Below are 25,843 nucleotides of genomic sequence, written 5' to 3' on the forward strand. Positions count from 1 at the left end.
ACATTTAAAAGAAACACTTTTAAATGCTGTTACGATCCGGGGTAGCACCTGTTCCCTAAACAGGATCTGTTCGCGTCTAGGTAGCGTTTTAGGTTCTGGTTTGTGCATGTGTTTTGTCTGTTTGCAGGGTGGAAACGAGCGGCAGGTGCAGTGGATCACCGATGATGAGTTGACTGATTTAAGGATCTCTGTCCTACAGTGTGGTGTGCCCCGTTTGAGCTCGACTTCTCTCCAGCACCAGACTTTGAGCCTTCTTTAATTCTTCAGTCGTTTTCTTTTTTTTGGATTTATTTTTAGTATAATTTACTTTAATAAACGTTTAGGGCTGTCGCGATTCGTCGCGACTAGTCGATTATTAAAAATCGTCTACTTCATTTTGCTCACGTCGACTAACTGGCAAAATACCGGAAGTGGCGCATTTCACGGACTAGAATCCATAAAACACATTATAAATCATTTATAAATCTACACTAACACAGGAGAATACATCACGATTTCAAAATAAAAGAAACCCTCACTCTGAGTTTACACTGTTTGATGTCCACATTCATTTAATTACAGTGGCTGTAGCATTTCTGTCCTAAAGAAATGGCCAAATATTAAAGATTAAGTGTACGTTTGAATTAAATGGTGCTTGGTCAATATTAAACAGTAATGTGTAAAAATAATCATCCGGCCGTCGGCGCCCCCTGCAGGCCTTTGTTGTAAAGCGTAATCTACAATAGCTCTATTGTATAATACATTATGTATTTGAACAGTTTTGTTCAATAAAACCATATGATTTCTTGCTTTTGATACTTTATTTGAACTAATTATTGCATCATTGCTATTATATATGTACTTTAAGTAATTTTAAAAGCTATTGTTCACTTAAATCCATTTTTATTACCACAAAAAAAATATATATATAATTATAGGGCCCTATGAAATCAGTTTTATTTCCAAATTCAGTTTTGTTAAATTTTATTAATCAAAAAGCCTGTCTAATTAATTGAGTTTTACAGTTTTATCTTTACCAAATTCTGTTTTCCATTATTTTCTGAATTCCATTTTAATTGTTCCATTAAATTTTAATAATAAAAAGCATATACAATTAATTGATTTTATATATATAAAAAAAGTGTTTTTCAGAAATACTGCACATTTACATTTTTCACCTAAAATTCTGGTAAATAATATTTCTGGTAAATACTTCTTTAAAAAGTGTTTTTTGATTAGAATTGTATGTAGACTAGAACATGTGGATATGTTGTCATTCTCACACTATAATACTGAACTGATTTCAGTGATTTGGACTAACAGATGGACACTTGCTTCTTGCACTCTATGTTGCACTTCACTTTTGCTTTAAAAAAGGATTTCATAGAAATTTAGATTTCATTTGGTTTAATAAAATATTTGTAAGTAAAATTGTTGATTTTTTTTGCGGGAAATTAGTCATTTAGATTAATCGATTAATCGAAAAATTAGTCGTTAGATTAAATCAAAATAAAAATAATCGTTAGTGGCAGCCCTAGTTTATTTTGATTTAACTAACTTTGTGCGTGGCCTCACCATTATTGTTACGCTACCCTGAGCCTGGTAGTTTGTAACAATTGCCCTGAGTGAGCTGAGAGCGGTCCGCCATTGTGTCAGCTCCGGTGCAGGGGAAGACAAGATGTCTCCGATTAAGCGATTGAAGTGTTTTGTTGTTGGATGTAATAATGAATATAGCAGTCATCATTTACTCCCGACATCTGAGCCGCTGAAGGCAGAGGATTAATGTTACTTTCACTTTGAAGGGAATGCACCGATCCTCGATCTACATAAATGCGTCTTTGTTCGCCCAAATCATTCGTGATCCAGCTTTATCTACAGAAGAAGGGAGTATAAGGGTTTATGAATCTTTTCAAATTGCCTTTCCTAATAATGTGCTAGTAAGCCAGTTTCGCGGCTGAAGTTTAGTATGATCCATAGATATATATACCTAGATTCCTCATTATCGACTGTTTCTATGGACCGCGATATGCAAGCCATCCACCATTTTTGGAACAGTCTGCGAATCTTTGAGCGCATTGACTGTGTGCTTCTATGCTTGTATATCTTTGAATATTCATTGATTATTAAAGTGAATGTGAGATGCCTGATGTGTCAACGTATCTGGAGCGGTCGAATAGGGAATCTACACAAATCTATGGTCTGCTCGTCACTCCACAGAAGAGAGGGGCAGAGTCAGCAGAGCTCACTAGGATTTTAAGAAGCATGGACTAGATCAGCGTGCTGAAGACAGAGCTGATTTTGACAGGTTTAAAAAGGTGTTTTTTAAACTACCATTGAGAATTTTTAACCAAAGTATGTTATAGACTTTTCATTAAGACCCTAAAGAATCATATCAACTTGTGTAAAATGGGCATCCGATGACCCCTTTAAAAAAAGTCAAACAAATTTTTAAAAAGACAGATACACAGCCATTCAAAAGTTGGTCAGTAAGATTTTTTTTGTTCTAATTTTGTAAATGTCTTGAAAATGTTTTTGAAAGTCAATTTTTGAATTAAAAAAGCCTTGGTAAAAACACAGTAAAAACTAAATACCGGTGTTGCGAAACATTACAATTTAAAAAGTACATTCTTCTATTGTAATAGGTTTTAAAATCGAATTTATCCCTGTGATGACAAAGCTAAATTTCAGCATCACTACTCCAGTCTTTCAGAAATCATTGTGATATGCAGATTTGGTGCTCAATTTGAAAAAAATCATGCTGCCTGATATTTTTGTGGAAACAATTAGTTTTTTCAGGACTCTTTAATTTGTAGAAAGTTCAAAAGAACAGCATTCTATTTTAAATAGAAAAGCAACAATGTAAACTTTTTACTGTCACTTTTAATCAATTTTTTTCCCCTCAATAAATAAATTTCTCAATATCTTAAAGTGGTATCAATGATGGAGGCTCTTCAATAAAATTAAAATCGATTAGTTGTTGCAGCCCTAATTTGGTGGCTCTGAGAGAGCAGGGAGAGAAAAAGGTAGGAAGGAACGGTGGTGCAGTTCCAGTTTCATGATGCATCTGGAGGGAGGAGGGGAATTAGAGATAAATCAAGTGAAACTCTGAATCCACTCTGCGCTGGCCGGGATAGTGTTTCGGCGGCATTAGCTTTCCTGTTTGCACCTACATCATAGGTCATCTTGTGACAATATTCTCTCTCGAACTGCCCTTGGACTTGGTTGGAGCGTATTATATGATAGCCTATCTTTGGTATCGTTTTTCTTGCACTGAAAAAAGTTCAGTTTCTGTTTTTGTTTTGGCCGTCTGCTCAACAGCACGACTACATCGTGAACGATCTTCAGGCCGAGAACACCATCGTACCCAGTCCTGAACGACAGCCAAACAACTATGAAACGAACCTGAACGCCACAGGCTGATGTCAGCCTAATTGTCAACAAAACTTCAAGAATAACAAAAAGAACAGAAAACAAAAGGTCTTTTCACAGGGTCAAAAACAGACCGTGATGCCGTTTTCCTACTAAAACAAGACGATCAATGCATCCACCCTCTAAAAACGCAATACTGTTGTGGTGCAGAAAACGCAATGTATCTAATGCAGTAAATTACACTCGAATTCAGATTTATATGGTCTGATTGCTCTTCATGGCCACAGCTCTGCAGATAAAAGCAGAAGGCAGAAGAGGTAAGAGAACAAAAAAATGAAACGAAGGCTGCCAGCATCTAAAGACCTCTGATCTGACGAGCCCAACCACAAATTACAAGTACCTTTTTGGAGCTGTATTAATGAAGCATAACAAATGTTTTTGTATAATGAGCACCTAAGTCCAAAGGGCTGCTGTTAAGCCAGCCGGTTGTCTCAAAGGCAGGTCAAACATTCACACTCGGTTCACGGCCACAGGTCATTGGCCCTTAAAACAGCACAGTGGTCATGAACAAAGAAAAAGCCAAACCAAAATATGGTTTTCCAGCTAACGACAGCACAATAAGCCACCTCAATCTGTCTTTTCACCCACTATGGTCAGGTACTAATGAGTAATTATTGGTCTGGTCACCCTTAATCATTTGTGCTGGTGGAAACTTAGAGGCAGATTCAATTTTGTCTGTGAATGGTGTATAGGCATTAGGCTCCACAATATAGCATTAGGGGAAAAGTGTGGCCTTAAAATAGATGGAATGTATAATTATTCAAGTTACCTACCTACCTTACGCACCTGATGTAAACCCACTTAAAAAAAAAAATAGCAGACCCCTGAAGCTTCTTTCTTTGCAAGTACACACTACAGGACTGAACCTTGCTGCCCTTTAATGTGTTAAGTCCTTGACATGTCAGCAACAAAAAGCCCCAGATTACAGCCAATTTAAAACAAGTAGCTAGGGCTGAGACTCTTGCCCAATTGTGAGAAATAATAATAATAACAACAGCTACTTTTGTTGTAACAATTTAACAAGTTTTATTTTTTTTATCTTTTTCTCTCTCTTAGTTTTGTATTTACATTTTAATATTAATTTCTAAATGTAATTACATATTAATAGATTATATAAACATGACAAAAAATAAATTGTTACTATATAATATCACTTTTATATTTAAAACTATTTTTACACATACACATTGAAATATTAATAAAAAGAAAGAACAAAAAAAAAACATTCAAAAATAAAACCAATTGTTTTTCACAGATGCTACAAGTGAATTAAGGGTTATAATGTAGAGTGTGATTAATGGATATGAATTTTTGATACTAATTTAGATTAATTAATTATTGATTAACTAATTACTAATTGACAAATTATTATTTGCAAAGGTAATCTAAAATGTAACAATTGGTGAAATGAGCATTAAAAAAAATTAATTTCTCTGCAAATACCCCACAAGTCCTTCTGCCATGTTGTTTGATAACATTTTCATGTTTCTATGCTCATCAAATTGATATTTGGATTTGTAACTACAAACTATATTCCCACTACTGGCGTTTCATGAGGAAACCACTTCTTCCTCATGGAACAGTTAGACCCGATTATGAATGAAGGTCAGAGGTGATTCATTAACATTTTTCTGTGTTCACAAACAAACTGAAAATGACTGAAAGATCGACAGACTTGTCCAGACTCGAAACCATCACTTAAAAAAGCTTAAAACATTGAACCCGTGAGTTGAACAGACCATTTGCCATTGTCAGCATTCGTCCGAGCTGCCAGGCTCGTTTTCGCACTGACCGCTGGGGTCATGGGTCTGTGAGCGGCCGGCTGGTGAGCCAAGCATCAGCAATTTTGTTTGCGGACTGCAGTGGGCTTTCCAACCTGGACCCGTGCTCTCTTCCTACCTCATCCGTTTTTATTAGAGTCAAACCAAAGCAAAACCAAATCCCAGATGGAAAACGAGCAGCTGCAGAGGGTGCTTACTGTGGCTGGTAGAGGAAAAGCTCGATGATGTTGTCTCTCCCTTTGGGGTGGTTGAAGAACACGAAGAGAGACCAGTGGATCAGCCAAGTCCTTTGCTGGAGAGACTGCAGAGGAGAACTTACAGTCTGAAGAGAAAACAAAAATGGGGGTGTTAAAAATAATATTAAAAGGATAGTTCAACCCCAAATTAAGATTCTGTCAGTAAGCCTCATGTTGTTCCAAACCTATATAAAAGTTTCTTTATGGAAAACAAGGAGATTTTGAACTGAATGTGCTTTATGAAATTACAAATAATTAGGAATTAAGATTGAGTTAGCTAAAGATAATCGAGATAGCTTTAGGCAAAAAATTGTTGCAATTTAAAATAACATTGTTTTTATATAGTCAAATGTAATTTATTCCTTTAATGGCAAAGTCATTAAACTTCAAACTCCAAGATGAACTTCTGACTCCGAAAAAAACAACACTTGGCTTCCGCTGCCTTCCAGACTAGGTACGAATCAAAGTTCAGAATAGAAATTTACAATGTCCAAAGACTTTAATTTTTTATTTACTCATACTTCTCCCCAGGCCAAACCCTTCTTTCCCAGCTCAGTTCCTCCAATTAAAAATCAAGCTGCACTGACATAAAACAGCAATTAAGGTTTTGCTTGACTTGTGAGCTGCGGTGAGAAGGAATCGAGGAGATGGAGGAGAAGAACGGCAACAGCGGCGGTGCTGTGCTCAAACGCAAGGCGGTCAATATTATGGCCTATGTAAGAGAATCTGAGTGCGGTATTGAATTCTGAGTGGCGGGGCATTACATTGTTATCGATAGTCTCCCTCAGGCGGGTGAGGTCCTCCATGGCAGCTTCCCAGTTCTGCATCAGGATCTCAGAGGCCAGCTTGCCCCACAAAGAGTTCAGCGCGTTTCTGTCTGTGGCGGGGACCTGCACAAACACAGACAAACAGAGAAAAACACATTGACCCACTGTAAACAAAGCTAGACAATGAATCAACTCGCTCACAATAATAATACACTGATTACCTTCTGAATACTGTATTTCTGACATCTACCATTTCCCACAGTTAAAAGTTAAGCTTTCTTGGCAACACTGCTCGCCGGAGTAACTTCTTTATTTACAGTGGATAAACGAATGAAATTATGTCATCTTCGGGAATCGGTCTCACAAGGGAAAAAGAAACGGAACCTAAAAGATCATTTAGCTTTTTATGAAACTTCATGTGCTTTATTTTTGAGATAGTTATGGCTGTGCCTTTCTGCATTTCACTTTACTAGGCACATCTAAATCACCCCAATAAATAAATACAATCAATTGATTAAATTTTCTATTTTGTAATGTCAAGAATTAATCGAACACTACTAAAAATTTTACCCTGATGATTTGTGATTAATGTCAAATTTCTAGACAATGAAATTGTATGTTTTATAACACACAAACACAAATATATATATATGTTTTTAAGTTTGTTAGGTCAAAGAGGTCCTCAGACAAGAGCTAAAGGTTAAAGGCCAACTTGTCTGTGATATTGCTGGGAAATAATTACGCAAGTTAAACAAGTGCTCTTTAACTAGCCTAGGGTCAAGTGCTATCTCGAGGGTAAGAAGGGTCACGTCAAGAGATTAAAGTGGCTTCAAATCACTGAAACACGAACAGGAACATGTCTTTTCGAAATAGAGAAACAGACATGAATTAAAGTCTAACAATATATGTTATATGTGTTATATGGAGTCATTCATTCTGATATCTGGAATGGGGAAGAAAAGCTCTCCAAAGTTCACGTGAACTTGCGGTGACCTTAGTGCATTGCCTTCGGTGAGGGTCTTTAATGATGTGTGCAGTGCTACCGCTGCTGCCTCTGTTACTGGCCCTAACACATGTCTGCAAGCTTTGATCAGCCCTGAGATGTGGACAGGACCAGAGTGGTGGGACGCTAATCAAAATGTCTGCTCGTGGAAGAGAATGAGGTCCAGACATTAGGTAAAGAAACTCAACCAATCAAATCAAAGATCAAACTAAACAAAAACTGGGGAGGACGGAGAGTTCTGTTTACAAAGTAAATAAGAACCATTTGACAAGGACAAATAATTAAAAGCATTTCATTTTTCACAAGGCTATAAGGGTTACATAGTTTCTACGGTCCTACGTCACTTCTACCTTGACTAAAACCCTTTGACAGCAGAAGCCAATAACATAAGTCTTAAGAAGAAACAGGCCCTTGAAAATAATGTTTAGATAACTTGATTAACTAGTAATTGTGATAATCTCCTGAACATTTAGCGCAAAAGAAAAACATCCTGCGGAATCGAGTTATGAAACCCTTGAAAGATACTCGCTCAGCTTCTTGTATGGAAATATGAACAAGGTTTGGTTCATCTCTGCAGAGACAATCAGCTTCAAAGGAACGTAAGCTGTTTTAAATTATGACTAAAAAGACAAAAACAAACAAAGTGAGGAGATAATGTGTTGCAGATTAGGGAGCTGCTGAAATATCTAAGCGTGTGTTCATGAATAAAAGCGGGATGAGCTATAGCCAGAGGCTTATGGGAAGTGGAGTGATTATGACCTATGACAGACGTAGCGGCACACACACAACAAGACAGCCAGCCATACATTCACTGAAATCTGACTGAACGAATATACCACTCTTCACGTACATTAATCATTAAATATGGACGAGGAGAAACGTTGGATATTATGTGACAAATCTCTCAAGTTCCACAAGGAAAACCATAAATAGGACGCTATCTGCAAAGCATCATGGAAATCTGAACAATACAAGAATATACAATAACAAAAAGTATAATTTATACAAAATACAATAAATTAACAAATAACCTTAAAAATAGGGATTTCAATAGCAAAGTATAAAAATGCATACGATACAATTTGTATTTATAATGCAGTCTATGTTAGTTTATATTTAGTATATAATAATATAATTAAATAGTATAAAATAATAGCACTAGTTATAATATAACAAAAAAAATAATACCAACATAAATAAATAAATGGCTCACTAAATTTATGGCGTGTTAAAAATATCCTTTTGTGATATTTGTATAGTGACACAGTAGTATGGAACAGTTTTCAATAAATAAATAAATGCATACAGTACAGACGCAACCACAGCTCCACTTGCAACACTGGAGCACTTTGATCAAAATTCCCAAGTTGGATGCGTCAAAGCCCAAAAACTCTCAGAGATCAGCTCGGAGGGACAACCGGGGAAAAAGCCATCCTTCTCTGCCAATATAAAGGTCAATGTTTCATTTCTAAAAGTGTTGGTTTTTTTCCTTTTTTTCCTGGAAGTCCCTGCCTGCTACATTTGGCGAAGCTCCATGTCATTATGGCAGCTTTCTACACACTGACTGGCTTTCAGCAGCGGCCATGCAAGAATAGTTTCAATACCTGGGTTTTTCCACAAGTTACCTTAAGTTTCCACTGCCTCCTGAAATGGGCACATTTTCACTGACTGACCAGCAACAATAAATTTACTGTGCTGGGGATCCGACGGGACACTCAATCTTTATTCTCAACATCCAATCCCTGCATTAACAGATGATATGAATAAGTTGCTCTTTTCACACCGGGCCCTCACTGTAACAGGACCTCAGGTCTGGATTTTGCAAGCCTGGCTTCCTTCGTTAAATGGCTGGGTTTCCCACGCTAGAGGAGTTCTAGAGCCTGACATCTCCCATGCTAGGAGCAGTCTGAGGAGATGGGAGGTCTGGCTTCAGCGCGGTGGACAAAAAGTAAAAAGAAAAGAAGAAAAGGGCAGGGGTATTTGGTGAGAAAGCTAAACTAAATCCATTTTTACATCATGGCTATTTCAAACGCCTTTCCAATGATGATGAAAATTGAAGGCTTTGAGTTACAATATCTGGACATCTAAATAAGATAAAGGTTTGCTTCAAAACATAGACAGGGAGCGAATTTCTGGAAGCTATTTTGGTTTATTTGGATTAAGCAGTGATGGCGTAAACAAGGTTGGTTGCTGAGAATGCTCTAATCTACTCAAAATGCTTGATGTGTTCGCAACGTCAATGATGTGGTTTTCCTATCATGAGTAGACTCCATTGTGTTTATAATTTCCTGAAAAAAAAAAGCCTTTGGCAAGGATGCATTAAATTGATCAAATATGACAGTAAAAGGCATTTATAATGTTACAAAAGCTTTTTATTTAAAATAAATACTGTTCTTTAGCACTTTCTATTTATCAAATAATCCTGAAAAAAATTATCACCACTTCCACTAAGATATTAAGTAGCTGTTTTCACTGATATAATAAATGTTTCTTACACCAAATAAAAAAAAAAAAAGGGGGAAAGGGAAGTGGTGTGTGGCCAAGTATGGTGGCCCATACCCGGAATTTGTGCTCTGCATTTAACCCATCCATGTGTACACACAGTAGTGAACATACACCTGGAGCAGTGGGCAGCCAATGCTGCAGCATCCGGGGAGCATTTGGGAGTTTGGTGCCTTGCTCAAGGGTCACACCTCAGTCGTGGTATTGAGGGTGGAGAGAGTGTTGGTTATTCACTCCCCCACCTACAATCCCTGCCGGACCGGAGACTCGAACCCACGACCTTCGGGTTACAAGTCCGACTCTCTCATATTAGAATGATTTCTGAAGGATCATGTGACACTGAAAACTGGAGGAATGGCTGATGAAAATTCAGCTTCACATCACAGAAATATATAACATTAAAAAAATATATTCAAATAGAAAACATTATTTTAAATTGTAATACATTTAATTTGTTTGTAATACAACATTACGGTTTTTACTAGGGCTGCACAATACATCGTTTCAGAATCGATATTGCGATGTGCGCATCCGCGATAGTCACATCGCCAGATGTGCGATGTTTAGTATACATTACTGACATTATATTTATACTGATCATTTTCGCGAAAGGCTCGTGTCGTGCCACAACAGCTAGAGGCTGTCTGCACTGGATGTGATAAAGCAACCGTTGCAAATGTGAACTTTGTGTCAGTACGTCAAATAGAATGTGGCATCACAGTTGGGATTTGTGGTGCGCGTCACATCCACTGTAGACAGCATCACTGATTATAATGGGTTCTATTGTATTTTGTCGTGTAGCGCTGCGCCGCTCGCATCCTGTGTACAGGATGAGAGCTATGCAGATGCACGTGAACACTGAATTCCGTTCATCTTCGCGTCTTTTTCTGAAGTGACATACGCGCGAAACTATGTCAAAATGCATGTCACTGCAAGTATCATTGTAAACACGGTTGCTTATGGATTAGGTGAAGATAAACTATTGAGAAAGTAAATGGATACTATTGGTTCACAGCAGTTTATTGTTCCTGAGGCTTTCTGTGTGGTGAATGTTACTCAAACAACAAAACACTTAGAAAAAAAAATCACTTTTGTAGCTTTACAGAGTTATTAGATTTAATTTATACAGTGAAGACTATGCAGTGTTATTTTACATTTGATTATTGAATTTCTGTACCTGAATACTGCTAGACTTACCTGAAGAATATAAAGCCCTATTTCATTTGTATCATTCTTCTATTATATGTATCTATGTTTGTAATTTGCTTATTTTCTATGCCAAATTTTTTACCAACAATATCATCCCAATCATTTTTTTATTTTTTTTTTATTTTTTTCAAATAGAGCTGTTCAAGTCATCTGGTGATTTTTTTTTTTCATATTGCAATATATAAATCGCAATGTGAGTTCTCTCCAATATTGTGCAGTCCTAGTTTTTACTGTATTTTTGATCAAAAAAAATGCAGCCTTGGTGAGCAGAGACTTCTTTCAAAAAGAAAATCTTCTCCAATCCTGTAGTGTGAAAATTTCCACACAATGACAGCCAATGGGGTCTAGTCTTGTTTTAAGCCTCATTGACTTCCATTGTATGTACAATCTTCAAAATATCTTCTGTGTTCCACAGAAAAAAGGGAGTCATACGAGTTTGGAACTACATGAGTGCGAGTAAATGAAGACAGAATACTCAAGTATCCCTTTAAGCATCTACACTAATGAATATGCAAAAAAGGGTTACAAAAACTGAAGGGTGTAATTCAAGGCTTGTCGGCCGTTCCTTCCCTTGGCTCCCACGAAAACCACAGGGACACAACAAACAAACAAACAGTGTGACTGACGCTGTAAATCATTCGCAAATGGGAAACATGTTGCAAATCTAAACAACACAGACTTCCTCACACCTCTGAAATGCTAAAACCAAAATTATTCCAAATTAAAGGGTTTCTTTTTGGTCACTTTTTGTCACAGCGACTCACTGTCGCTTGGCAAACATCTGGCCTTTTTCTAAACTACAATGTAGGCCGAGTGAATCATACGTGAGAGCAGGTCTGAAGAAACAGGAGTGCATTCCATGTGAGAAGGCAGGCTATGTGGTTACGTGAGAAACACTCTGTGGCAAGGGAGTCCGATAACTTAGCCAGGCATGAAGCCTCTTGCAACACTCTTGGCCCAGGGCAGCATTGACAATGGGCACCTCTCTTTAAGACACTGGACTACCTCCACACACTCCGGCCAGAGAGAAAGGAGCGGGTCAATTTGTTCGTTCCCAGCCATCATTTGCCCCCCACCCCACTAGCTAGACAACACTGTGCTGGGCCCTGAGCGGCCAGCCGCTTTTCCCCATAAGTTCATCTTTCACTCATTTCTACAGGCAGTGGGAGAGAAGCCACAAACACCAGAGCCCCAGCAATGAGCCCTTTGTTTATAAAGGAAATAAGAAGTACGCACGTGTAACATGGATACTGCCAGTACTCTCAGTGAACTGCAATTATCTTCCCCCACAAACCTACTTTGGTATTATCTGATTCCAAAAGTATTCCACTGGTGAAAATTATTTAATACAAGTCCTCGGTGCATCACCGCCTGGATCTTTATCCAGACAACATTGAAAAAAAGGTAAAGGGGTCATCATTCTGATACAGGGAACTTAGAGGAAGATGAGGGCGTTTGTGAGCGCTCTAAACTAGTTTCACACCGCAAGACAAAACCACCAAATCTTCTATGCTCAAATCATATTTTGTTTTTTTTTTGGTTTTATTTTAAGGTTGTTTCACTTTGCCTTTTAAAATGTTGTCCATATCAGACAAGGGGATAATCAGACGACAACTAACCAGCATGTGTAAAAAAAACCTTTCCTGGGATGTTTAAAGATCATTGCACACTGAGTCCGAAATTTTCCTCCGGAATTTTCGCATGTTAAAAAATAAATACGACCACGTTTACACACTGTCTCCGAAACTTGTCCCTCTTAAAAAAATTCGGATCAGGTTCAATTTTCTGCGTTTTCGCATCCGTAGCATGCATTTGGATAGGAAAGGATGAGGAATACGGAAAAAACCCCCTGGAAAAAACGCACGCTAAAATTTCGGACTCGGTGTGCAATGACCTTAACACTGAAAAATTAAACTAAAATTCAAATTTAAATGTTTCCTCCATGTTAAATGTCAACAATTCAATTATAATTATAGAAATGTGCTCAAGCTATTCTTTAAAAATAAAAAAAAATTAAATTAAAAAGCATTTTTTCTCTAAAATCTTCCTAATATACATACATACAGAAATACATAATAAATGCATACAAAATTAATAGAAAATGTATTAATAATAATAATAATATTAATATGGATACATTATAATACATTCATGTATAGCCTATTTATTAATATAAAAACCAAATCCCAAGTTCAACCCCAAAAAGTGATGGACTGAAATTAATTTATCAAAACACCAGCCTATTTATTAATATAAATTATTTCTGTTGTAGTTGTTAATAGAGATGCATCGATTGCAATTTTCTTGTCCGATTACGGTTTTTTGGAAGTGTGACTTGCCGATACCGATTTTTGCCGATTCCGATTTTCTTTCTAAGACCTATAATTGACAGCATATACAAACAAAAATCAATGCAAATTTCAATGCAAAAATTTTTACATAAAATAAATTATTAAACATTACAATTCACCCCAATCTGGACTAAGTAACAGATTTTCTCTCACTTAAACAACTCTCAAAATATAGTGCTCTGTGACTGGAAAGAGGAAGAAATAGTTAACTTAAAATGAGTTGCTGTATGTAACAAAACAGATGTCATTTCCCACTGTTTATAAATGGTCATAACCTTCCCCCTAACCTAACCTTATTAAAATGTCAGCTTTCACATAAAATTATGACATTGTTTCAATTAATTCAGTTAGCATAATAAGAAACTGTAGAGTTGTTACCATTCAAATGAAAATAGTATTAACAAACACCATCTTTCCACTGCTAAGGAAACAGAAGCTGCATCTGAAGTGGCATTAAGGCATCTTTACACAGCCGATTTAAGGCTGCTCTAAAGCGGGTCTGTGTCTGCTCAGAATTCAGTGTAAAGACGCAGTGCCGCATTAAAAGCAGACCTAAAATACGCGGGGTCTGGCCCACCTCAGTCGCTAGCAAAGGCGACACAATGCTGTATTGATTCAGTGTAAATTAAACGTGAAACAGTGCCGCTCTAAGCGTTGTTATGACAACCCAAGGGACGCCTGTCAGTTCGAGCTAGAGGTCTGCGCGGGATACACTGTAGCACGTGCAGAAAATATAAATTTAACGTTGTTACATTTTAAAATGTCATGTTTTTATTTATTTCGTGTTTTACATTATTTGTTCTTTTTATATTTGTTATTTAATTTTATAGCATTTGTTTTTGTTAAAACTAATTTTAAAATTGTTATTTTAAAAAGGTATGCTTCACACAATTTTAATTCATGTGTAAATGCATTTATGCCGCTTCAGAACAGCATTAAACTGCACATTTTCGTGGTTTTATGCCGCTTCAAATTTGGTTTCTGTGCCATCTTTCCTGTGTAAAGATGCCTTAAGATGCATTTACACAGACTTTTTGATGACGCTGAGGTGCCATAAATGCATTTACACAGCAAAATTTCAAATGCATAAATAATTTAAGATTAATGTTTTACATTTTTTTTAAACATACAAATAAATGTTGAAAAAATCCAATGATACTTTTAAATATGACCAAACCACCAGTAGGTGGCGGCAAGTGTCTGTTTTAATGAGTAAGTCATTTATTCATTCAACAGATTCATTCAAACGGCTGATTCATTCAGAAACGAGGCAAGTGACTGTCCTTATGAATGGGCCACTGAATCATTGACTCACTCGATTAGTTCAAAAACGTGGCTTCATTCAGTAACAAACACCGCTTTGTTGCTCGGAGACACACAACAGTTCTGCTGTGGCTTTGATCAGAACTATTTTCATCAGCGAAACGGAGCAAAAACAGTCAATATTTTGTCTAAAATCTAAGTCACTTAATTTTAACTCCTTGTTTATTGAAATACGATTGTATAAAATCAGTGTCACATTGGCATCGTGTTGATATTGATATGCGGGGAAACATCATGGCTGTATAAATGTTGCTTATCTAAATCATATTTTGTAAATCTCTCTTTTTTTTTGTACCAAAGTAGGCATCTATACATTTCTGTGAGTTACTTTGTGTGTGCCGTCTCTCTCTCACACACACTCATTCAGGCTGTACAAGCCTCATCTGGCATGACAAATACATTATCAGTCGTCGTTTACACAATGCAATTAAAATTAGAATCATTCTCACGCGAAACGACGTGAGTGTGCGCGTGGCTGTGACGTCATTGCCTGCGCCGCTCGCAATAAAAGGATCGGTTCGGAATAGGCAAGACGTGAGACCGATCACTGGCCGGTCAATCGGTGCATCTCTAGTTGTTAATAATAATAATAATAAATGCATGCAGGTACATTTGTAATGTATGTATTATAAATATTTTTATATAACTTTTATGTCACCTGATAATTTTAACATAACTAAACTCTGTGCCACTGGTCATTTTTGCTGATTAATTAAAGTGCATTTATAACACATCATGTGAGATTAATTGTAATACCTGAAATCAGACACACACACACAAAGAAACTCAAAATTTAAATGTTTAATCCATGTTAAAGGGGTCATGATGCGATTAAGTTTTCCTTTCTCTTTGGGGTGTTACAAGCTGTTTGTGCATAGATAAGATCCCTGAAGTTGCAAAGACTAAAGTCTTAAAACCAAAGAGATATTCTTTATAAAAGTTAAGACTCGACCACGGCCACCTAAAGCGGCTCATTTAAACACGGTTTGTTAGGTTTGCAGGTTGTTAGGATTGCGCTACCTACAGAATGTGATGCGTGGTTTGCGAGTGGTAGTGATGGTAGTGATCTGAAAGCACATAGTAAGAATTGGTTATAAAATCTAAAACAGAAGTGAAACTAATAGGAAAGAGGTTAAATAAAAAGTGATACTTGCATTTCTTTACACTGTCTTCTGCTGCCACTTGAACACACTTTCCTGCTTATCACAACAAATGGCCAAGCAAGCGCAGACACTGACAAGATACGCAACACAGAACGAGACCAAACGCGATTTCAGCAAGTCTCAACACAGAGACTTAAAAATATATAAATAGAGTGTGCGCGTAAAAAGACAGTCTAAGTGATTATAATCAGTAATTAAGTCCCCACTGGATGCAACAAATGCCTCGTTTATAATGGGTTTTATTATTTTTGTGTCGTCACGGCAGGACACGGCATCACAATACGGTAAGGGGCGTAACATATCCGTCTCACGATTGAGGTATTCAGCCAATCACAACGCACTGGATAACTGGCCAATCGGAGCACGCCTCGATTCTCAGAACGATGAGCTTTGTAAAAATCGGCGCATTTCAGAATGGCGGGGCGTAGAGGAGCAACAATAATGTACAGTATGTGGAAAATGTGTTTTTTGAACCTTAAACCGCACAAACACATTGTATTACACCAAATACACAAAATAATTATGGCTGAGTATCGATTCAGATGTCCCGATTCGATTTTATGCGTGATATCAGATGTATTCAGATATATATTTGCTCATATGAAAAGCATTTTCCTCCTAAAATCTTCCTAATATACATACAGAAATATATAATAAATGCATGTACATTTATTATAAATAAACACATTTGTTGCTAATAATAATAAAAATAATAGTAAAAGCATGCAGGTATATTTGGCTGTGTATAACTTTTCTGTCATCTGATAATTTCAACATATCTGTCTCACTGGCTATTTTTGCTGGTTAATTGAGGCACAATTAAAACAAATGTCAAGTGAGATTAAAAAAAAAAATGAAACGAATTCCTGAGATCACAAAAAAATAAAAAAAATACTGATCCACTGATATACCATATTTATTCCCAGATCAGAACTGAAATTCTCATTTAGAAGATATTTTTGATTTTCAACATAATTCAAAGACTAGAAAAGGAAAAAAAAAATATTTGGGCTGCTTTCAACTGCACTGTGAATGTGGCCTTAATATCCTGTTATCCAATCAGACTTTGGCACAATAAAATACTCAGAATGGTTTGACTGTTGGAAGAACAAAAATTCTAGTCATCTTCTGTTGACATGCCTGCTTTTGGTGAATTGGGATTATATGGAGCAAGCTGTGTCACCTTTAACCCTTGCAAAAACTGGGGAATCCTGTCAAACCAAGAGTGATTAAGCCACAAAATTCCCACCAATCATCTATGGGGAGAAGCACTGCCCATAAACCCATAAGTTTATGAAGTCCGCCACTAAACACAGCCCTGAAACAACTTTTAACCAAGTCCTTTAAGAGGTTCTTTTCAGCACTCAAAACTTGCAAGGAATTTAACAAGCCATGGGATGGCACTTTTGAGAAGTAATTACAGATCAGGAGCTTTTAGTTCTTTGGATTGCCTCAAGTGCAAAAAAGCTGCCCGTTTTGCTATAACAGATGGATTACATGGATAAATGACAATATTTCATAATAAAAGGATTTGGATTCCAATTTGAAAAAATCTACCTGTGAGCGAGTCATGTCCACTTTTCATCTGCGTTATTTTGAAAAACACAATGTTAAGTGTATGCGTAATGCTCGTAACGCATGAGATTTGGCAGACTCTCACACTAAAAAAGCAGAACCATATAAAGTAGAGACAGTAATTCAAACTCTCAATAGGGCGACCGTTTGGCTTAATTAACACTCACAGGGGAACTCTCCATCAAAATAAAACTGTTTGTCCATTAGACAAGAACTTATTAAACAAGAATGCATTTAATGGCTTCAATTTGCAAAGGAGAAAATGAAAGGGTGTCGTGATGAAAAGAAGCTCTTGAAAATTGCCCGGCTGGGAACGTCCCAGAGGAGAATACTAGAAAACACAACTCTGTCATCTGTTAAAGACAGGGGTGTGGTAAGACACATACCAGGACTCTGAAGAAATAGAGGTACTCCGCTGCACCCGAGTAGTTCCCACACTCGTACTGGAACTTCGCATATCGGTACAGGGTATCCAAATACTCCTGGCGGAACTGCAAGGAAAGTTAAAACGCAAAAACATATGTAGATTACACATTAGCAGTATACAATGTGTGATTAAATACACAAAATACATATTTATGTGCTATTGAAGCATGATGGTAATGAAATTTCTAACATATGAAACAAACTAGATATGCATTGTACTTGCTTACACAAGTTAGCTATTAGTCAATTAAAACAATATTTTAAAGACGGCATGAAATCAAAATGGACTATTCTTATTTTTTTGATGTAATACTGTAGTGTTTATTATAAATAATTTATCCGTGCACTTCATTTTTTTTTTTTAATTCATGTGCCCTCGTAATCTTTAATCAAAAATGACCCCAGAGCCCTCCCTCTCAAAACGACGACTCTACTCTTCCGGTCACGAGTATATACAGTATATACAGAGATATATATATATATATATATATATATATATATATATATATATATATATATATATAGATATGTTCAGTTAAATGGATGGAACATTGATGGGAACCTCGCACCTCCCATCCAATAAATTGCAATAAGCATTGTGGTTTGGTACTTTTAATATGAAACAAAGTCTCAGATTTCAAATTCTGTCCATTGCATTGCAGTATTCAAACAATAAATGCCGTTTAAGGAACAATCCACTTTTTTGGAAATAGGCTAATTTTACAACCCCAAGAGTTAAACAGTTGAGTTTTGCTGTTTTTGAATCCATTCAGCCGATCTCCGGGTCTGACGGTAGCACTTTTAGCTTAGCATAGATCATTGAATCGGATTAGACCATTAGCATCTCGCTCAAAAATGACCAAAGAGTTTTGATAATTTTTCTATTAAAGATTGACTCTTCTGCAGTTACATCGTGTACTAAGACCAACGGAAAATGAAAAGTGGCAATTTTCTAGGCAAATATGGCTAGGAACTATACTCTCATTCCAGCGTAATAATCAAGGAACTTTGCTGCCGTACCATGTGTGCAGCAGGTGCAATGATATTACGCAGCGCCTGAAAGTAGTCCCCAGTATAGAAGTGTCAAGTTTTAAATAGGAAAATTATCGAAGCTCTTTGGTCATTTTTCATGACCAAATGCTAATAGTCTAATCCAATTCAATGATCTATGCTAAGCTAAGCTAAAAGTACTACCGCTAGACCCGGAGATCGGCTGAATGGATTCAAAAACGGTAAAACTCAACTGTTTAACTCTTGGGGTTGTAAAATTAGCCTATTTTCAAAAAAAGTGGAGCGTTCCTATAATGTGAAGTGACAGATCGCTGCAGCGCCTTAGCTCAACAGACTCGGCAGCACATAGCGCACGTGAACTGATCATCTCCTCCACATTAATACCAGTTTCAGCACAAAATAAACATGACTAAACATCCGAAGGCAAGTTAAAAGAAAGAGTACAGCTTTACAATCCGTATCATGTCTCATGTAAAGTGTCTCAATCTGTGTTTCAGCCGCGCAAAGACGTCAATACAACGTCTTGAAAACAATGTCACGTAACGTCACATTTACCTCAGGAAAAACATATTCGGTGACCATAAACTCATTAGTCAGACAGAAAAATAAACTGTAGAGAGGGGCATTTTGCTAAATACATGCACCATATAACATTAATTAGAAATTGTACTGTTCTTCAATGTTTTATGTTTGAATAAATCCATTTTTTTTTTATGACAGCCACCATTATGTTTATATTTAAAAAAACTATTGAAGTAGAAATATTATTATGTATTATTTTAAAAACATAAGTGTAGTTTTAACAAATCGGTAAATTTTAACCTTCAATATAATTAAGAATCAGGAAAACTGTGACCACACATGACCTCAAGATTATCGTCTCACCATTTTAAACGGCAATTCTCAAGTTTAGCTTACAGCACTGACCAGAGAGTACCAGCAGTTTGACGGACAGTTCGGTAGATCACGCTTAGGAAACTTGCTGGCAGAGCGTCTCAGAACAGAAAGCTCATTGTGTGTGTGTGTGTAGTTTATGTCTGTGTGTTTGTGTGGTCACAGTAAACTAGAGCCCTAGTGCGGATGGTGTTAAGGCTACAGGGGCCTTCCTGGGGGTGGCGACGAGAGGGCTGTTAAGGCGAAGATCGTGTCGTAAAGACGGCGCAGCCCATGCAGTGAAGGTGCACTGAGGACAGGCCTCAGGTCAGTTTCAGGATGCTGGGGTGGGAGTGCCGTCAAGTCAAATATAGAATCCCCAGCATTCTTGAGGCCATACCCACGGGTCCCGAGCTGTTCCGTTTATTCTGAACAATTCGCCACAGAATGTAAATGTCCACAGAAATTTCTGCAAGCCATAAAATCCCCGAAAATGACTTAAGGTTTTGGGAAGTCATTTAATGTGTTGCTGCTCAGGGCTGCCCCTCCCGTTGGCCCCCCAAAACAACACTGGGTTCATAGAAGAGTCATGAGAACTCCTCAAAGGGGTGGAAGAGTCAGCAGAAATACTTACGCCATGCTTGTCAGCCAGATAGTCGAACAGCATACGCCCGTCCCTGGAAGACACATTTTGGGGTTAGCAATGGTTTCTTATGGTTGCAAGAGTGGAAGAAAAACACTTATTTTCTAAAGGTAAACATTCTCAGAATGACCCATCCAAGTGGAAATCATTAAATAACATTTACTTTAAGCACACACATATGAGTCAAAGACAAAAAGGGGTTTCCAAGCATCAAAACAATATTAAACATCAAATTTAATAAACGGCTTTATTTTTCCTCTGTACATGTTAATGTGTCCTATTTGAATTTTATTTTTTGATTCAGGCATATTTAAAACAACGACCATACATGGTTATTTTTTTACATACGTGTTACACTGAATGATGAAGGAACATTGCACTCATATTTTGATATTTGAAACAAACGTTATTTGAAACATTAAAGAAGACACTTTACTTGCATGTAATATGCTTTCTATGTACATTAAACAACTTGTAAATTTAATTTGACGCGGACAGTACTAAAATGTGACGTACGTGTATGTATGCATGTATATATAGTGCAAGCGAAAGTTTGGGAACCCCTTGCAGAATCTTTGAAAATGTGAATAATTTTAACAAAATAAGAGAGATCATACAAAAAGCATGTTATTTTTATTTTGTACTGTCCTGAGTAAGACATTTTACATAAAAGATGTTTACATAAGAGTGAAAACTTTTTTGAATTTGAAGATCAAGGTAATTTGTACTTGATTTGTCTTCCGGGAAACATGCAAGTATCTTCTGTTGCTTCCGAAGGGCAGTTATAAATGGAAAAAAAAAAGATCTTTCAACAAAATAAGAAAAATTTGGGCACCTTCATCCTATTCAAAAGCTCTTAACGCATCGTTTCCCCTTCTGGAGCATCAGTGAATGTTTGAACCTTTTTTTAATAGTTAAAAAAAACTATTCAATTGTCCTCTATTCAACTATTCAAGTGTGAAAAGATGGATCTCAAAATCATACAGTCACTGCTGGAACAGGTTCAAATATGCAAAAGTGAAGAAAACTGAAGAATCTGCAGGACATGGAGGATTTTTTCTGAAGAACAGTGCTAAGTTTAACTGTTCAGAACAAACAAGGGACTCATGAACAACCATCACAAAACAAAAACAAAAAAAGTCGTAGATCATCCAAGTAACCACACACAGTATTAAGAACCAAGGATTCCCAAACTTTTGAAGAGGGTTATTTTAATAATTGCAGCAATTTTTTTGTCTTGTGGACTACATGTAAACATCTTATGTAAAATATCTTACTCAGGACAGCACTAAATAAAAAAATAACATGCTTTTTGTATGATCTGTCTTATTTTGTTAAAAGTATTCACATTTTTAAAGATTCTGCAAGGGGTTCCCAAACTTTCGCATGCCACTGTATACTCACACACTCAAAAAATAAAAAAGAAAGGTTGGAGCTGTGGTTTAGTGGTAATGTGCTCTAATACACTGAGCTATAATGATCATATGGGCGACAAATTCAAAACTGCCACAAAACAGAAGTGAAAGAAAATAGATACGACTAATGGTCTTCAATTAAAGTTATATTTATTTTATTTATATATATTTATATATTAATTTTTTTAATCATCTGCTAGGCAAAAATAGCAAGTCCGATTACTTGAAATAGTACTCATTTCTCAACCAGCCTCATGATTTGAGGTATCATTCATATCCAGAGCACAAACTTTGCGGGATGATTTACACACCAACATTTAATACTGGGGTTTAGAAAAACCAATAAGCCTAAACACGAGCCTTAGTAAGCATTCCTTAGCAAACACCACTAATTAAAGAAATGGAGAATAAAGAAATGAAAAAACAAAACAAACATTGTCTCCCCTCACCAGGTGTGATGGAAAGAATCTACTGCTATTTGTGCATATTAAGTTTTAGCAAAATGCTCAGCACGGGGGGCTGGTAAGCATGCTTACCACATGACCACCTCCGCCAAATGTGGCCGGCCTCTGAAGAATTCGGCAAACGGAGCCATGCGTCAATGCGTGCTCCAGACAGAAAGAGGAGGTTGCACGTTTATTTATTTGTGGGGAGGTTCAAAGGCTGTTTATAAAGGCGTTCTCCTGCAGAACTGCTTCTGTTCCATTATACTATCATCTGACAGATGCTGGGACTCTGGGTGGAGACGAGCCACCTCCTTAAGCAGCGTCCTAACCAGCGATAAGCAATAAAACGGATAAATCAGATTTTACTGATCTAACCAGCCACAACAAGAAACAGTATAATTCTGCAACTCTCTGACTTATATTTCTACAGTGATGAGCTGGCTAGTCCCACCCTACGTGAAATCTCATTGGTCTAAAATCCCATTCCACATGAGAAGTGAGCAATAGTTCAACTTCAATTTAAAAAAAATTGTAAACTTATTTACTCACGCTCATGTCAATCTTTACGACTCATGTGAAACAAAAGGTAATTTATAGCTGAATGTCCAAGCTGTTCTTTTCAATACAATGAAAGTGAATGGTGAACTCTCAAGCTAAATTTCGATTTAAACAACTTAAATTTCAGTCTTCAGTTCCTTACACAAAGCTATCACAGAGCTTCAGAAGATTAGAATATAGTGCAAAAATCATGGACCACTTTTTTTTTTTTTTTTTTTTTTTTTTAAAAAGTCCCCATTTATTGCACTGTATGGAAGAGAGCAGTGTGAACATTCTTAAAAATGTCTCCTTTTGTGATTTACAGAAGAAATAGTGTAAAACATCACATTTTTGGTAAACTGTGATTTTAAACATTAAATATAAAATAAAATAAAGTGTTTTAATTGCTTTTCTTGCTGCTAAAAATTGTTGCATAAAACCTGATTAGGACCCAGAATACTGTCCTTACTGAGCATTTCTGCATTCAACCAACATCCTCAGCCCTCACCTAGTATCTCCAAAAACTAACAGTCAATCCATGTTTATCTGTCTGCTGAAGAGGACATTACATATTTACTCCGTCAGCTCTCACCACCTTCGTCTGGGTTGAAACGAGGAACAGACCGGGCAGGTTTTGCTATGGAGGTCAATGTATAGGTGCTGAGGGAACTGCGAGATAACTCGGCCCTCAGCCATTCAGCACAGCTCATCCATCCATCACGTGGAAAAAAAAATATCCATCGCCACTCCATATGCCCCAACACTCCTGGACAATGGTCCTGACAGATTTCCAAACATGATATCACCTGCTTACAGCATCCGCCTTGTGAGCGACATTATCAGAGAGCTGATCCAGTAAACATCCGATGATGCAGTTTAAAAGAAACACGTCACACATGAGCAGCTATTAACAAATAAATACGAGTCCTGATCTGCACTTCCTTGTGGTCGTCTCGGCCTGTGAAACAGACACCGAAAAATGCCCTCCGAAACCCTAAATATTCAGATCGAACAAGTAAACTTCAAAGTCCCTCGTTAATGAAGAGCAGACATCCATTTGAGTGGGTTAATTAAGACTGCGCCTGGTTCTAACGCCACAAACTTAATCCTGAACTGTGATAAAAGCATGTTTTGGAGAAACGAAATGCAAACTGGTCTTTAAAAATGTCTAGGGAAGGCAATACCACCTACTGAGATTTTTGACTGAGAGACACCACAAACACACAGCGGTAGCCTGATAAAATATATAGAAGCTCGTTGCGGTATTAGCGCTAGTCAAAGCAAGCAATTAAACAATAACTAAGTGCAGATCGTGGCCTCAGCACCTGCGTCCACTTTGGCCTGTTGGTGGGGGGGCCAAAAGATCCACACACTGAACAGACACACAAAACAGCTCCAAGTAATTAGCGACAATTGCAATGACAATCATATTTTAAAAGAATTTCAACAAATCCCCAACCTCAAGTATTAAACTTTGGAGAATACATTGTATTTGGTTTATGCTAAGGATATGAATGATGCCTCAATTTGCAGCTTTTTGAAGAGAGATATAAACAATTACTTAAAGATGCAGTCCGTAACTTTTACCTCTTTATCGCCCTCTATACTTGACAATCTGGAATTGCAGTTTCTTGCGGAATTATCTTTCGTGCGCGGGATTGAGATCCGGTGTTCCGGCACGGCTCCAGCGCGGATGAATCTAATGTTTTGAGGTGAATGTGTAGTTGTCAGGATATTTACTGTACTTCGCAATCACAAATTCTAGCCTATGTCTTGGAATATATGACCCAAATCAGAATTTTCATCATATATTGTCATCTGAACAAGTAACAAGTCTGCCACGTTTGTTCTGCCCAAATGAGAAAAAAAGCATTACAATAAATCGCGCTACCAAAGGTGATTAAATCTAAAGATAAATTAGCTCATTTCACATCTAACTGTGCAAAGTATTATCATTGTTATATTTTGTTCTCAAATTATTAATGTTAACAATATCAGCATTGCGTAACTATCAGTATAGTATTAATTGTCATACCATTCAAATTTCATATTAAGAAATTCTTTTAATCCAAAAAGCAAATTAATCTTCCTTCAAACTGGTTCGCTTTAAAATACAAAAACTTGTAAACATCTGTAATTTTAATTAAATCTGCAAATTTAAAAACTGGAATATAATTTTATTCACATGCGTTTCATAAACACATAATCCTTTCTGGATTACAATCCGCCATCAAAATGATATATTTAATTATTCCAGCTGCTGTGAGAAAAGGCTAAATGATCTGCAGGAACCTCACGTGCGATTACCTACTAGCCGGGAAAACTTCTTTATGTTTACAGACGTGACATAATGACGCAGTGCCATGCTTGAATTTCCTGAGGAAGCCTACCCGTACCACTCAAATTAGAAAACATTATTATAAGATTACCATTGTGAATCGGGCTAAAGTAAGGTGATTGTTTTGAACACTAGCTGGTTATGTAATTTCTCAAATATTGATTTCGGATCATTTTTAACCAAAAAAAAGTTACGGACTGCAGCTATAAGATTTTGAGTAGAGATCGACCGATATATCGATTTACCGATATTTTTCCCGATATTTAAGCGTTTTTCATAATCGAATATCGGTTTTGTAATATCGGATTCCCCGATAAACACCGCCATCTTGTGGACGTTTTCAGAATTGCGCGCAAGATCGCAATTGCAGCGCATCTGAGGGGAGTCAAGACAGCAATGGCGTGCAGATACTTGATTTGCTGTAGTTAGTAAACTATTTAATATTACAGGCATTAATGCACAAATTAGATGCATTACATAAATGCCTGATATATAGTTTAAATGCAACTTGGCTCTAAGAAATATGATAAATAAGATACTCTGTCAAGCCCTGTCCCTATAAAGATAGGCTATAACTTTGCCTAAACACAGCCATGAATTAGCACATGGTGGAAATAAAAGCGCTGAATTTAATTCTCTCTGTGGTCTATTAGTCTCGTGAAGTCGGAGTCACGTAGATAATCCGTCAAGTCCTCTCCCAATAAAGACGTAACTTTGCATGAATTAAATACAGCCATGAATGATTGCATGTTGGAAAGAAAAGCATTGAATGTAATTCTCTCTCTGTTGTCTATATGCTCATCATTAGTCTCGTGAAGCCGCTTTCATATTGCAGT

The 25,843-nt window shown here is 36.9% G+C and overlaps 1 protein-coding gene across 1 annotated transcript in view; it reads right to left on the reverse strand.

The window, feature by feature from the left end:
- Positions 1-25,843, reverse strand: part of LOC306878386 (eukaryotic translation initiation factor 3 subunit E-A-like) — a 60,062-nt gene that overhangs the window by 28,219 nt on the left and 6,000 nt on the right. Inside the window, exons 4-7 of the mRNA XM_079430714.1 lie at positions 20,263-20,305; positions 17,705-17,809; positions 6,190-6,315; positions 5,387-5,511 (exon numbers count right to left, since the gene is read on the reverse strand). Coding sequence (XP_079286840.1) covers positions 5,387-5,511; positions 6,190-6,315; positions 17,705-17,809; positions 20,263-20,305 — 399 coding nt within the window. The remainder of the gene's footprint in view (positions 1-5,386; positions 5,512-6,189; positions 6,316-17,704; positions 17,810-20,262; positions 20,306-25,843) is intronic.

Source organism: Barbus barbus (assembly GCF_936440315.1).
Source record: "Barbus barbus genome assembly, chromosome: 12".
Lineage (NCBI taxonomy): Eukaryota > Metazoa > Chordata > Actinopteri > Cypriniformes > Cyprinidae > Barbus > Barbus barbus.